The 17136-nt window shown below is 36.9% G+C and overlaps 1 protein-coding gene across 1 annotated transcript in view; it reads left to right on the top strand.

The window, feature by feature from the left end:
- LOC126236457 (nose resistant to fluoxetine protein 6-like) overlaps positions 1 to 17136 on the top strand; it is a 181465-nt gene that overhangs the window by 148965 nt on the left and 15364 nt on the right. The window contains exon 12 of the mRNA XM_049945776.1: positions 15616 to 15758. Coding sequence (XP_049801733.1) covers positions 15616 to 15758 — 143 coding nt within the window. The remainder of the gene's footprint in view (positions 1 to 15615; positions 15759 to 17136) is intronic.

The raw sequence follows: 17136 nt of genomic DNA, 5'->3' as shown, positions 1-17136 counted from the left end.
TGAGGACTTACATTTAATTTTGTCTGTCCTGAGAGTGGGACTCATGAGATCCATCAATGTTGAGTCTAAGTAAATTTAATTAAATGAGTATTGTCCATTTCCACAGTAGTCTACAATCATCAGATGCCCTTCTTTCAGTTACCTGTAATTGTGGTTTTTAGGTTCAGGTCAACTATAGTAAAGAATAGAGAAAGTCACCTAAAGATTGCTCAGATGTTTTGTGCTAATTACATTCATTAGTTAAATTACATCGATCATTTCAAGTAATGAAGAAATTATACAAATTATACTGAGTCTTATGCCGTGTCATAAGAATAGTTATTGTGTGCATTAATAATAAAAACAGGTGTACTATAATGCAATCATATTGGGAGGGTGTCTGTGGAGAGGCCAGACTAATGAATGATTCCTGAAGATGGGCAGGAGCCTTTTCCGTAGTTGCAGGAACAATAGTCTGGATGATCAACTGATCTGACTCATAAAATTAGTTAACATGGTCTTGCTGTATTGGTATTGTGAATGGCTGAAAATAAGGGGGAAACTACCAGAATTATATTTCCTGAAGACATGTAGCTCTACTGAATGGCTTAATGATGATGGTATCATCTTGGGTGAAATATTTCAAACATAAAAGTGTCCCATTCAGCTCTCAGAGTAGGGGCTAATGTTATCATCAGGAAAGAAAAAACATTTTCTACCGGTCAGAGCAAGGAATGTTAGATCCCTTCAAAGCAGGTAGATAGTTTAAAGAACTTAAAAATGGAAACAGATAGACTGAAATTAGGTGTAGTGGAAATTATGACAATATCATGAAAAGTATAAACTTCTACTCATCATATAGCAGAGATGTTGAGTCACAGACAGGCATAACAAAAAGACTCTAAACATGTAAGCTATTGGCTAGAATACCTTCTTCTGAAATAGATAACATATACACAAACACACATTTACGCAAAGATAGCTCACACATACAAGACCATTGTCTCTGGCTGCCAAGGCTTGTGTGTATGTTGTCTATTTCAGAAGAAGCTTATGGGCTTAGTAATCTTTTTGTCATGCCTGTCTGTGACTCAGCATTTCCACTATATGGCGAGTAGCAGTCTAGCCTTTTCATAATATTGTCCGTATTCTATCCTGGATTTTCCATTGTAGTGGAAATTAGTGGTACATGGTGACAGGAAGATCAAGACTTCAGGTCAGATGAGTACAGGATAATCAATACAAAACTGAATAGGGATAATGCTGGAATAAGTCTAATGAATAAGGAAATGGGAATGTTGCTAAGCCACAATGAATGGTACAGTGAACACAGTGCCATAGCTAAGATGGATACAAAACCAACACCCATCGCAGCAGTGTAAGATTACATACCTACCAGCTCTACAGACAATGAAAATAGGGGCAATGAAGCTAGGGCCTTGGGATTTTCTAGTAGAGAGGCATTTGCAACTCAAGTCACATTCAGCTTGGTGTCAGTTGATTTATTTGTTTAGTTCGTATTACCACAGACTCTTGAGCTCACCTCTACAGGAAGGGTTGGGCATCAAACCCTCAGTCCTCAACAACAGAGTTCTCATATAGTCACCTCTAACTATCACACTCAGCTTGTCTTGGGAGCATAGTGGCCTTGCATAGTAGACATTCCAGATAAGGCAGCAAAGCTCCATTAGGTGCTGGCAATACAGTCAGGCACTGCTATGCTGCTAGCAGGGTGGGTGGGAAGGTTTGTCCTAGCTGTGGCGAGTAACGAAAGTGTTGAGATATAGGGTGCAAACTGTGGCATGGTTGGGTGTGCTGGTAAGCAGTTGCACTATCTGTCATGTCGGCCACTTGCTGCAATGCTGCTGAAGCATTCTGGATATCAGTAAAACTGTTGCTCTTTGACAGTGTAGTTGTGACATTGTGCTGACCTGAGTGAGGTGACAAAATTCTGTGCCAGCTAATTACAGCAAGTAGTGTGATTACTGCAACAAGCTCTTGCACTGGTCAGCACTGCTATAGAAATACTGAATGATGAGATAAAATAAATTATTCAGATAGTTATGGGGCAAGAAAATTTAATCGTAATGATGAACTGAAGTCTTATGGTACAAAAAGCAAGAGAAGGAAAAATAGTAGGGGAGCATGGAATGGAGGACAGGAATGAAAGAGGAAGCTGCCTGGCAGAGTTTCGCACAGGGCACAATTTGTTATTTGCTAACATTTGGTCTAATAATGCTGAATACTTGTAAGACAGAGTTTTCAAAACCAGATTTTAAACTTCAAAATATTTCCAGAGGCAGATGTTGACTATGACCATAATTTATTGGTTATGAACTACAGATTTAAACTAAAGAATTTGCAAAAAGGTTGGAAATTTAGGAGACTAAACTTAGATAAGCTGAAAGAACCAGAGCTTATTGAGGGTTTCAAAGGGAGCATCAGGCAATAGTTGACTGAAGCAGGAGAAAAAAATACAATAGAAGATAAAAGGGTACCACTGAGAGATACAATAATCAAGGCACAGAGGATAAACTAGGCAGAAAGACAAGACACAGCAGAAATTTTCAGCAAACATTTGACATATAGAGTATAACTGGCAAAAGAAGAATGTATAAAAATGCAGTAGATGAAGCAGGCAAAAGGGAATACAGATATCTTTAAAAAATGCAAAATTACTTTCAGGTATGGCTAGAGATATAGATGGCACCTATAGGAAAAATAAAGAGATATTTAGAGAAAATAGAAGAGATTGTATGAATCTCAAGAGCTCAGATGGTAAGCCAGTACTAAGCAAAAAAGAGAAGACTGAGAATTGAAAGGAACATATAGAAGGGAAACAAACTTGATGACAAAACTTTAGAAAGAGAAGAGGGAGTAGATTAAGGTGAGATGGCAGATATGGTAGTATGACAGGACTCTGACAGAGCATTAAAAGATCTAAGATGAAACAAAGCATCTGGAGTAGATGCCTTTCCCTCAGAAATATAGGAACAGATTAGATAATACTGATCCTACAATTTATCTTAGGAGATAGGTTGTAAAAAACCAAATCTACATTTGTTGCCCATCCCTAGTGTTATTCAATCTGTCCATAGATCAAGTTGTGAAGCAAACCAAGGATAAATTTGGAATGGGGATTAAAGTTAATAGAGGAGTAATAAAAAATTGTGGTTTGTCAGTTACGTTGTAATTCTGTTTGCCAGCAAAGGGCTTGGAAGATTAATTGAATGGAAAGTTACACCAATGATAGTAAAACAAGGGTAATGGAATGTAGTCTAAATTAAGTGATGCTGAGGGAATTAGATTAGGAAATGAAATACTAAAAGTAGTAGATAAGTTTTTCTATTTTGTTAACTGATAATGGCAGAAGTAAAGAGGATATAAAATACAGACAATACAAACGAGCAATAAAAAGGAAAGCCTTTCTGAAATGAAGAAATTTGTCAACACTGAATGTAAATTTAAATGTAATTATAATTTCTGAAATTAAACATTGACAATAACAGTTCAGACAAAAGTGTTTTGAATATGGTGGTACAGAAGAATCCTGAAGATTGTATGGGTAGATCAGATAACTAATGAGGAGGTACTGAATTGACTTGGGGAGAAAAGAAATCAACAGGACACATCCTAAGGCATCAAGGAATTGTCAGTTTGGAAGAGAATGAAAGGGTGAGAGATAAAAATTTTAGAGAAAGATGAAGACTTAACTACAGTTATCAGGTCCTGATGAACATAGGCTGTAGTCATCACACAGAGATGAAGAGGTTTGTGCAGGATACACAAGTGAGCAGAGCTGCAGAAAATCAGTGTTCAAACTGAAAACCACAATGATGACAACATATAGGAAAAATAAACATGTAATCTCTAAATTTTAATGGTAACCTTTTTTTAGTGTACAATACATCTCTTGTAGCATCTACTGGTGCAGCTTGATGAGCATCTCCAAAATAGTGTCACACATACCAAATGTGTCGCCCTTATTTGGAAATTCTCTATTAATCCTACCTGGTAAAGGTCCAGCATTGATAAGCCATTCTCATGAAGTGGTTGAACATGCATTTTGTAAGTCACTCCTTTCATGGATAAGTTACATTTCCGTAGGAATCTTCCAGTGGGACAGCCTGGCATCTTCTTTCCCACAATTAGTTTCATTTAGTCATTCCTTCTTAGATTGCTTCAGGTTGTTACTCCTGGATATTTAGGTGGTCATTACTGTTTCCAGTGACCTATGTCAATAGTGTAAACAAACAGCAGTGGATCCTTCCAACTATTTATGCACAATTGCTTATTGATGCTTAGGCTCAACTAGCATTCCCTCCATCATGTGACCCTCTGGATGCATCCTGTATTTCATGACAGTTTGCTGACTTTATAACTTTCCTGTGTATAACAATATAACTTATATACAGCCTCGTGAAGCTTCTGACATTACCTAACAGATCATTTACATATATATAGTGAACAGTAATGATCCTGCTATGCTCCCTTGTGGTGTTCCTGGATTATGCTCAATTAAGAACTATGTATTGAGTTCTATGTGCTTGGAAGTCCTCAGTCCAGTCACAATGTTGATCCAGTTTTCTGTAAACTAAATTTTTGTTGAATGAGCTACAGTATGAAACAAAATGTTTTATAGAAGTCAATAAATGTAGAAATAATCTGAGTGCTGTTTTCTGTGGTTCTATGAATTTCATGGAGGAACATAGAAAGCTGAATTTCACAAGATCCCTGTTTGCAGAAATCATGTTGATTCCCATGAAGGGGATTTTTGTTCTCCAGAAAGACATTCCATAATTCTATACTGGATTAACATCAGCTATATACTCAGAGAGTATTTTTCAGGAAGCATTGATGATATAGAAAAAGCCATAAAGGTTAATGGAGTCTTGATCAACAACATTCATTGTGCTGATAATATACTATTGACTGATGATAATTTAGACGGTCTCCAACAACTCATCAAGATAGTAGGAGATCTAGGTCTGAATATTAACACCAAAAAGATACATTTTGTGATTGTCACATGGCAGCCTGACTCATTTACAAATGCAAATCTATGATTTAATGGCTCCTTAACACAAAAAGTAGACAAGTTTAAATATCTTGGAAAGTGGCTTTGTGAAGATTGGAGATCAGACATGGAGATAAAATGTTGCATAGAGAAAGCCTGTAATGCCGTCATAAAATTTAAGAATATTCTCACAAGTACAGGCATACTCCGAAACCTTAGAGTCTGATTTATTAGATGCTACATCTGATCTACTCTTCTACACAGTTCTGAAAGATGGCCACTAATTATGAAAACAGCAAGGAAGATCAAGGTTTTTCAAATGTGTACTTACTGCAGACTGCTTAAAATATTGTGGACAGCAAGAGTAACTAACACTGAAGTATTGCAACAAATACAGAAACTGTGAGAAATATTAACAACGTCTAAGTAAAACTACACACCTTTGATATATGTTTTGCTTCAGCAGTTGATAATAGAAGTGAAGATTGAGGGTAAAAGAAGAAAAAAAGTGAAGAAGAATGTCTTGGTTGGATAACATAAAGCACTGGATATGGTTACCAAATGCAGACCAACTACTATATACTGTGGCTCATAGAAAAAGATGCATCCATTAATGTCTATGCAGAGTAAGGTGAAGTATGAATAACTTACTTCCTTGAAGGAGGGATGGAGATCAAGATTTTAGGATCAGATTGTACTGCCAGATGTATACTTTTTAGCAAACATTGTCCAGCTTCATTTACTAAAAAAATAGGAAGAAATTACAAATGTGTGTAATATACAAAGGTACTCCATATTACTAACAGTAAATATTCAGTTGTATGACACATTCTGTGACTTTGTAGCAAGGATCTGTAAATTAGTCTCATAACCAGAGTTATTTGGCTTCCATAGTTAGCCAGTAATCTCAGCCTGATAGGTCTTTCTCCATGACTAATAGACACTTATGGAAACATTGTGTCTTCCAGGCTGTTATTTTAAATGACAGCTTTATTTAACACAACTAGTTAGTTTCAAGCATTTGCTCACTCTCACGTGTACCAACAAACATAGTAACATACCAGAATTAAATGGAAGTCAAAATATAAAAGTCTGTACAACTGCACTAGATGTTGCATTTCTGAGAAAACTGCAGTGAAATGCAAGATGCCTCAAAAGGATGAGCATTTGGTGAAAGGTCTGGATATTTACTCTCAGCATGAATTAACTTAATATATTTTGTGCTCACGTAGTTGGAAAGATCCATTGCTGTTTAATTATTCTGTTTTGGCTCCCATTTAATTCTGGTGTGTCATTATATTTGCAGTACACTTGAGTATTAACACATACCACCCACTAGCAAGTGGCACTTCTGAAAGTACTCATTTAAAATAACAAACGGCCGGCCGAAGTGGCCGTGCGGTTAAAGGCGCTGCAGTCTGGAACCGCGTGACCGCTACGGTCGCAGGTTCGAATCCTGCCTCGGGCATGGATGTTTGTGATGTCCTTAGGTTAGTTAGGTTTAACTAGTTCTAAGTTCTAGGGGACTAATGACCTCAGCAGTTGAGTCCCATAGTGCTCAGAGCCATTTGAACCATTTGAAAATAACAAACGAGTGAAAAAGACATCACTCTTTAAGTTCATACATGCTGTAGTACCTACCCAGGAGTAACTAAATGTGTTTTCTTCATATTTCTTATTGGATGCCCTTGACAATCTTGTCTTCATCTTTCATTACAGTAATGTCTTAAGTGCAGCTAAATCATTTGCATGCTCTAAATTTTCTTACAGTTGTTGTCTGAAGTCACTTTCTTCTGTTTCTTCCACTTTTTTAGCCTGCGTGTTTTTATTTCTTTATTACTATTTTCAACTAAACTTGTCACAAAATGAAATGGAGAAACTAGGAATGATGCCCAAGACCATAGGTACTGTCCAATTTTATCTGCTTTCCATATAAACACCAGATAAGAGGGTATAATCTGCACTATCCAATCAATTATGGCTTACATCTTTGACATACTTTCCACCACTTTTTATGACAACCTTTTCAGTACAAACCATAAAAAGCACTATATCAGTATACTCCTATTTACAAGAATGCCTGAATGTGATTAAAAGAAGTACTCTGTTTCATTTATGCCTTATCACGATTTGAATCCAAATGTTCTGCTCATTCATTCATTCATTCTTTATTAATCCTTTGAATCATTTTGGGTACAGAGAGTACTACATGATATGAGACAAGTCATTATTGTAGTTAAACATTTAAAAATTCAGAACACCAAATTAAATACTCCTAGACTTACACAATGCTAATTGTGATCAGCTGCCTGACCAATAAGATTATCTGAGCATACATCCAGGTGAGACTCAAATTTATGTTTTCTCCTGTTATTCCTGATTGCTATACTCACAGGTTTCCCTACAGCATATAAAAGGATAACAACTGGGTAATGGACTGTGGCTTACCCTGCCATAGAGATATATATTAACTAAATTAATTCATGAACTGCATGAATTCATGAAAATGTGAGGATATTGCTTCACATTTGGATATGGTAGGAATCATCAAATATCAGTACATCTGACTCTTTATAAATTTTTTGCCTTCTTTCCTATCCCTATTTCTTATCTGCCTTCTTCTCTTAATTTTTAAAATTTTGAGTAGTCCAGATTCCATGTCTGCTTTTCCATTTACTTGTCTGCTCACTTTGCCGTAGCTACTATTATGGTGGAAATTGGTAAAAGAGAACTGTTCTTCAAACTCACATAGTCTTATTACGTATTTGACTGTTACTTTCTCTCCAAGTATGTTTGAACATTCGACACACGTATCTACTTTACTGTCAATCGCAGAGTTAGATACGCTAAATACATCCTCATCTCCCCCTCCTCCCTGCCCCCCAGCTCCACCCATCCTACCCTGTTGCCCCCCTCCCCCCTATCAACAAGTATGAAGTACTGTCATCTGAAACTAATGCCAGATCTGAGGCAGCACAGTACACTACTATCATTGGAAAACCATCCTAAATCACACATTGGATAAAAAGAGCTGCAGAAATTGTAGATTCCATTAATTGTTGGCAGTTCAACTGTATGACAAGTTAATGAACTAATGATACCCCTTAGAGATATGGTGAAAAGGGCTAGTAAGGAGAACCACTTTCACTCAGTGTATACTCTTTCATAGCTTGCTCAAACTACTGAAAAAGCTGTCCCAGCAACAATTTGTAGTACATGGTGCCTTGTGTAGTTCATTTATGATTATTTACCAATGTAGAAATGGCATATCACAACTGGACAGTGAAAGATGTTGGAAATTTTATACTGAGATTCAAAATCAAAGATAGAAGATACAAACATAGGACACTTGTACTTTCCAGATGAAAGTACAAGTGATGATGCATGCATTTCTATGTTTCAGTTATCTAAAGCAAGCACAGTAGTTTATACCAGTGTTTGCTATTATGAATGGTGTTCCTGACATTTACAATTCTATCTTCTGAGAACTGATACAAACTATCTTTATTCAGCTGATGATACAGACCTTCACTCTCCATGTGTAGTGTCTAATTATGTGCTCAACTCCAAGGAAAGTGTTAGTCAGAACTAGACACTCAATCAAACAGAGCTATACAATCAGCAATGTTCCAGAAAGAAGTGGGCATAAACTCACATTTTTCTGTTGCCGTTTTTTCTTTGATGACTGCATGATTTGAGAAATCAAATGTGAAATGCATCAATGCATTGATAATACAACTGCATCAATGTCTCATAAAGATAATCTGAAGGGGAACAAAAGCAAAAAGGAAAAAACTCTCTATATGGTACAAGTGGTCTGTAATAAAATTACTGGAAATTTACTGCTTATTTAAAGGTTGTTTTGCATATGTGTGTCCTCAAATAGCCAAACTCTGTGATTACTGGTCAACAGACCCATCTTCACATTCAGGATTTGCAAGTGAATTGCTAAGTTGTGATTGAATTTGTGCTATATTGTTGATGTTAGATATGAATAGCAATGTTACTTATGTCAGCAGAGATGAAGAAAAATATGACTCACTTCATACTTCCTGACATCAACCTAACTGTAAAGCAAAATGTCATCTTTGACTACAGTAGGAACAAAATATGTTGACAGAGCAGATCAGTTCTACAGCTATTGTGCATTTCACCAAAAATTAAAGTGATGGAAAAAGTTTACTTTCCCACTTATTTATTACATCAACAGATTTGTCTAATAAAAAGAAAAAGGATAGGGGGAACATGTTCCTGGTAGACAGCATGATGACTGTTGGGAAAAAACTGGCTGTAAGATTTTCCATTGTTTAATATGAGATTGGCTTGATGAGCCTGGTAAAGAAGCAAGAAAAAATGTTTGTATTGTCAGCAACCCACCTTACTTCTTAATACAGTCTCCTTTGGGAGATATACACTTGGTCCAGCGATCCTCCAGCTTTTTCGTCCCACTGGAAAAACATGTTCTGTCAAATTCTGCAAAATATTCATTGACTGCAAGTGACCCTCGTCGTTTGACGAAAATTTATTCACAGCAAGTCAAAATTTCAAATTAGGGAATGGGAAGGAGTCACTTGGGGCTAAGTCAGGGGAACATGGTGGATGAGGAACTAATTCAAAGCCCAATTCATTCACTTTTTGGCATTGTTATTGCTAGTGTGTGAGGCGGTGCATTATTCTGGTGAAAGGGTTCATTTTTGCAAGCCAACCTTGGTCTTTTTTTTCAGCCAATACTAGTTTCACATGATCCAACAATGAAGCATAATAGCACCCAGTTATTGTTCTGCCTTTTTCCAGTCATCTATGAGGATGATTCCTTGAGAATCCCAAAAACCAATGGCCATCAACTTACCAGCTAGCAATATGATCTCTGCCTTCATGGTGCACTTTCACAGCCTTTGTCCATAGTTTAGACTGCCATATTGTCTCTGATGTGTCACAATTGATCCAGGTTTCATCAATAGTCACATATTGGCACAAGAAGTCTTGCAGATTGTGATTAAACATTGCTAGACATTGTGTCTGCACTGCCAACTGCACCGCCTCCGCCAATCAGTCTGCACGCTATTCATTCATTTCTTTCGTCAGAGAAAAGTCACACCATTCTAGTGATCTCGATACATTATTCTGTCCGGCATTTGTTTGAGAAAAGTCGTGAATATTCTACTGTTTCGTGATTAAAAAGAGACTAATGGGAGAGATTCTTCAATACAAGCAAATAAGCATAAACACCCTTAATGATCATGATTCTGTTATGGAAGTGTTATCTATTTGTCCTAGCTCTGACTATCCTACCTTGCACATGCTGTACAAAATATTTGCTTGTCTACCTGCATCTATTGCTAGAGTAGAAAGAAATTTTTCAACATTGTGGTGTACGAAGACATGGCTGAGGTCGACAATGAAGGCTTAGATTTGTTGAACATTCACTCTAACATTGATTGTCCTATTGATGATGTAATTAACCAGATTGCCAGGAAGAACAGGCACGTGGAATTCATCATTTAAGGAAGAGAACCACAATTGTAACTCTTTTATATCATAAGATGGCATTTTCTTGTATATGTGTATAATCAGTTTAAATAAAGCTTTCTCAAACTTTGCATGTGACTTGATTATTTTTTATTACGGTAAAAGTAAAGGTAGCTCAAGATATCTGTAGCACCCCCTCCTTGACGTTTTTCTGTATCTGCCACTGTCTCCATGCAGGATAATATGCACTCACTCAGTTGATCTGCCTACAGCCTCAGCAAACTCACAAATTTTTATTTGGTGGTTTTGCATTAGCATATCATGGATTTTGTCAACAGTTTCCTTTGTGGTGATCTCAGTTGGACAGCCAGAGCACACTTCATCTTTGGTGCTCATCTGTCCACCTTTAAATGTATTAATCCAAAAGCAAATGGTGTTCAGTGATGGTGCAGAGTCAATGTGAACTTCATCAGTTTCTTGATTTGTATGGCAGTCCAACCCAATCAAATTAAAATGTTTAATAACAGCATGAAGCTCAGTTTTCTCCATTTTCAGTTGTAGTTGACACACTAACCAGTTCAGTTGGCTGCCAACAATCCACTGTACACACTACATTGTTGAAATTTTTTGTACAATCCTTGGAATAACAAAGATTACCAACTATGAAGATGCAACAAAAATCTTCCATTCTTTCATGGAAATTGACCAGAGTTATCAAACTACCCTTTTAAAATAACACATTGCTGCATACAAATTATCGATTACTTGACTAATGTTCAGGAATAACCCATTATCAGGAATCTGGGAGAAGATAGAATACTAAAAACTCGTTGGTTATAATGATTATCAGTATGACAGGCAACAAAATGAGATAACTACAGTAAGCACACCTTACACTGGCACTAATCACATCCAAATTGACATCATGTATACTGCCTAGCAACTGTCAGCATTTGTACTAAATCCTTCTGTCTTGGCACTCCACTGTTTATCTTGCTGCGGATCAGATGATTAGCTTGTAAACATGTGTCTCAGCCATACCATTCACATACAACAAGAACACTAAGATCTCTCTGGCACCAGTGGATGATATAGGCAAAGTGTTTCACAATATTGTGCATAACAGTATTTGATTCAACCAATAGGGAAATACATGAAGTCTTCAATAACTATCATACCACAATATTATCACAAGAACTGACCAATTTTTTTTTTTTTCATATGTTACTTTGCACAATAAGCACTGTCCAGACATTTGTAGATGACACAAAGCCTGAAACAGAAGATATAAACACATTCCAAAATGCTGAATTCTGTCTTCCCTTAAAAAATGAAAAATAAAATAAATAATTAAAAAAACTACTGCTGTTAGGGAAAACAATGTTTCCAGAATACAAGTAAATTTTGTAACATAAAATCATTACTTAGCCCATGAATGAACCAAACAGTAACAGTTCTGGGTGGAATATTCATCTGTCCCACAACAGAAACTTATATGAGGCTGCTCCTGATTAGGCTGAATAAAGTCAAAGCATTACTTAGCCAATAAGCTTGCTGTTAGTAATCATAGGTATGTTAAGCCAAGTAGTGGTGGAAACAGCAAGTTCATACATTGTGGCAGTATGCACACAATAAACAGTTGTGATAGAGTCCACAGGTAGAGGGAAGTTGAATAACAGCAACTGAGAAAGAAACTGCCACTGCTGGTCTTATATTTGCCCCCTACAGAAACTCAGCATGACCGGTCAGTGATATCAGCAGCACTCTTGCCACAAGCACCCCCGCCTGATGTGGACAATGTTGCACTTATTGATATACCAATATCTTCGATTTGGCTGTCAGATACAGTTTTTAAAATTGCCACCATTCAATATCTGTACTGCTGCTAAGATGAGTAACATTGTAATTAGTGCTAGTAGCATTGAAAGGCAGCTTAAAATGCTAAAACTCAGTAATGTCCTAGGATCTGACAGGGTCTTTGTAAATAGCTACAGTATATAGAATTTGTGAGTGAACTAACTACTGTTGACCATAATTTAGTGCAAATGCCTGAACTATAAAATGTTCTGAGTGTTTCAGAAAGAGCATGGATCATACCAAGCTACAAAACAAGAAGTAGAGCTGATGCACACAAATACCATTCTGCATCACTCACATCTGTATGTAGCATAATTGTAAAACACATTCATAGTTCAATATTATAATCTACCTGGAAAAAAACTTCTGTGTCATATTCAAGATGGGTTCAGAAACATTAATACCATGAAACTCAACTCATGCTCTTGATGAATACCATAGATAAGGGAAATCAAGCCAATTTAGTGTTTCTAGAATTTCAAAAACATTTGTCTAGTACCACATTGATTCCTTTAAAAATATTATGTTTCTGTGTGATGTTTAACCAGGTTGATGAGACTATAAAAAGTTCCTAACAGTAAAATTGCAGCAAGTTAACCTGTATGGAGAGATCTACTGATATGAGTGTTTCCAGTATTTCCAGTGGAGTCTAATAGGAGAATTGCTCTTCATGATATCATTAATGACTTAACAGATAGTATTAGTTGCAGCCTCATACTTCTTTAGATAATGCAATTATCTGTCAGAAAATTATGTCCAATAAAATGCTCTCAAGTATTAGCTTAGAAAACTTAAAGAACTGCCTTTCAGGACACATTCTGGGGATATCCTTCAGGCCCTACACTTCTGTAATACAGAGAGTGTAGCAGTGCAGATAAAATTAGCCAAATAACAGCTTGCTCAAATAGAAGCAAGCAGTCATTTTTTCCCACAGTCTGCATGTGACTGGAAGAAGAAGACCTTAATATACATCTGGCCATTGAAATTGCAACACCTTGAACACAGCATGCAGCAAACATCAAAACTGGCATGAAATGTAACACAAGTCCAGATATGCAATGTGCATTTCAGTGTAACTGTACAATTTAGGTAGAAATAATGCAAGAAAATATTACACAGCAAACTTCTCACTCAGAAATTACATTTAAATGCTGTTTCTTCTGAGAGAAAATTTTTGTTATTTGTTATGAAAGATTGAGAAATGTTTACCAGCATGTGGCAGATTTTGACAGCTGTAAAGGTGCTGCTATTGAGGCAGCAGATTATAGTCCTACAGCATTGCTGCTTGCTCTAGTTAGGATCTACATCTACATCTACATGACTATTTTGCAATTCACAGTTAAGTGGCTGGCAGAGGGTTCATCAAACCAGTTTCAAGCTATTTCTCTACCTTTCAGTCCTCGAATGGTACATCAAAAAACAAACACTTAAATGTTTCTGTACAAGCTCTGATTTCTTTTATTTTATCATGATAGTTATGTCACACTATGTAGGTGGGCGCCAACAGAATATTTTTGCAGTGATAGGAAAGTTGGTGATTGAAATTTCATGAGAAGATCCTGCTGCAATGAAACGCACCCTTGTTTTAACAGTTGCCACCTCAATTCATGTATCATGTTTGGGGCACTCTGGCCCCTATTTTGTGATAATACAAAATGAGTTAGCCTTCTTTGAACTTTTTCAATATCCTCTGTCAGTCTCATATGATGAGGATCCCACACCACACAACAGAACTCCAGAAGAGGTGGGACAAGCATGGTGTAAGCAGCCACTTTAGTATACCTGTTGTACTTACTAAGTGTCCTGCCAATAAATGCAGTCTTTTGTTTGCTTTACCCAGGATTCCATAGCTGTCATGCAAATATGGAGTCAATAGGTTCAGGAGGGCCACATTTAATGCCATGCAGTATCAGAACAGACCCACATGATTGGCGCCCATAAGGACAGGCATATTGTTTACTCTGCTGTGCCAAATCAAATACTTTAATCCAGAAAATGGACTGGTTTACACCAATGAGAGAGGATTGTAGCAGATTTGTGTACCAATAGTGGTGTGCCCAATGATATATCTTTACAGAAGCACCAAGTCTTCTTGTCAGACAATTCCTGGTTCTACACTCTGCATTGTGAGAATGTTTGCCCGTTTGGAAGCTCTTAGGAGAATGAACATTGACAGAATTCTTTTCACATCAGCATGTTGACATGTGATTGTTTGGTGTGCCATTGGGTTCACAACACAGACACCTCTAATTTGCATGATTGCTAATTTGGACTGCAGCCATTACATTTCTGATGTTCTAAGGCTGATGGTTATGCCCTACCATTGAGGTCTCTGCGATGTTGAATGCTATTCATCAAGATAATGCAAAACCACATGTTGCCTGTGCTGTCCTGATCTACCTTGGTACAGCAAGTGTTTGACTGTTCCCCTGACCAATACATTCTCCAGATGTCTCATCCATTGAAAACAGCTGGTAGAGGGTTGCCAAGAGACTGGCATGCCGCCACATATCAGCCACTATGATTGACAAACTCTGGAATAAAGTTGAAGCACCATGGAATAATATACCCACATATGTCATCCATTCTCAGTTCAGCTCAGTGCCCAGCTTGGTTAATGCCATCATTGCTACCAGTGGTGACAGGTCTGTGTACTAAATTTCACAGCATGTACACCTCCAATGTGCCTACCAGTATATGTGTGATGGTGTGTTTTCTCTATTATACTATTTACACTCAGTAAGTAAGAGTTGATTATTTGCTATCCCTATTGGTGCTGCAGTTTCAATGGCTAGCAGTGCACACACTATAATATAAATTACTCTCTGTCATACAACTCATAGTTATTTGTAGAGGTAGATATAGATGCCAAAGAGTCTTTAGAACATTGTTAAGGCTTTTGTGGCCACTTGTTGACAAACTGCCTATTGGCTTCTGTATTGGGTTCTTCAGCCAATGTTCATCTGATGATTTTACTGATGTTTCGCCAGCATGAGTGGCTGGAATTTTCAAAGCTTCACCCTCCATTGCTCTCTCTCTCTCTCTCTCTCTCTCTCTCTCTCTCTCTCTCACACACACACACACACACACACACACACACACACACACACACACACATGCGCGCGCACACACACACACACACACTATCTCTTGTTCTATCTTCCTCTTTTGTTGTATTTTTTATATTACATATGTGTGGATAAAGATGAAATTAGCTTCAGTTTCTACATATTTCTATTGTATCCATGACAACTTTATTAAACATACATTAAACATTTTTTTTCTTGTTCCAGAGAAAATACAGAAGACCATCTCATCCAATATATTTATTATCTTGAGTCGGTTGACTTATGGGGCCTACCTCATACACACATTGCCTCAGTTGTATGATGAAGGTTCCCTTCGACTTCCTAGGAATGTTGACTGGTTCACGACAGTAAGTATACTTTAAAATAAAAAACAGTGCATAAGAGAACATTTTGAAGAGTTTACTACAGAACATTTTGGACGTCATCATATGCCTAAGATTATGGTTTGTTATGCAACAGAATTGATCATTTAGTCAGCCGTAAGGTACAGTCATGATTTAAAATTTAGCTTACATACTGTGAATAAGAGTACGATGGTTCAAACCTGCATCTGGCCATTGAGAGTTGGGTTTTCTGTGATTTCCCTAAAATCACTTCAGGCAAATGCTAGGATGGTTCCTTTGAAAGGAAATGGCCGATTTCCTTCCCCATCCTTGACACAGTCCATACTTGTGTTCTGTCACTAATGACCTTGATGTCAAAGGGACATTAAATCCAATCTACCTTCCTTCCTTCCTTGAATTGTTCAATTACTGGTGACAATAAATTGGTTTATAGGAGTGAGCTAGCGATATGGACTTCCAAATTTCTATACTGTAATTAACTGGACTGCTTTTTATGAAGCAAATGGCAGTTGTCCTAGTCTGATTCATATGTTCTGTGAGTGAAATTATCAAATGGAGACAGTCTTATACGTGGGCAGTGAGTCAAATTTTATATAAATGCTTTGGGATGTGAAAGACATCGTATTATTTAATAAGTTTTCAAGTTTTCTTATCTTTCCTTCATTTCAAGTTTATGTTACAAACCTATGTTTATACAAAAAGCAACATGTATGAATCCTGTACATTATTTAATGATATGTTGTCATAGAGAAAAGTAAGTTTATCATCTTTGAATCCTATATGTTCTGAGCATACTTTGCTCTCAGCACTCACAACTATACATAAAGCATTTTATTGTTGACAGCAATGTAGCCTACATGAAGAAAGTGAAATAGGATTTAACATTTTGAAACTGATTCCACATTTAAAAGATGAATTTTCCACATTTATTTCATTTGATCATAAATGGTGTTTAGAAAACTTGTATGACATGATAATCACAAATCTTTCACTGACACTCACCTGTCATACTAGCACTTCATACTGAAACATATTGCATGTTTCTGTAGAACATAATCTTTATACCCCTTCCCCACCCACCTTGATTAACTGTCTCTTCCTGCTTACTCCTATTATGTGTACCAGAAACTGCACCTCTGCTACAATAAGTACTCAGACATCTCCTTGCCATCTGCTGGGACCTGTTGCTTTAATTTTTGTTCTCAGTTTTCCTTGTCTTTCTTTAGACTTGCTCTTTGAATTAAATACACTGAATTGTTTTTGATTGGATAATGAAGCATTTCTCATTCATCTTTTTATTTGATTCTGAAAGACAGAGTTTCTCCAGATCTCCATTGCAATTCTACTAGTTATTCATTTAGACAGTACAAGTGTTTAATAT

The sequence above is a fragment of the Schistocerca nitens genome, chromosome 2, assembly GCF_023898315.1.
Source record: "Schistocerca nitens isolate TAMUIC-IGC-003100 chromosome 2, iqSchNite1.1, whole genome shotgun sequence".
Taxonomy (NCBI): Eukaryota; Metazoa; Arthropoda; class Insecta; order Orthoptera; family Acrididae; genus Schistocerca; species Schistocerca nitens.
This window is presented reverse-complemented; position numbering and strand designations above follow the sequence as displayed.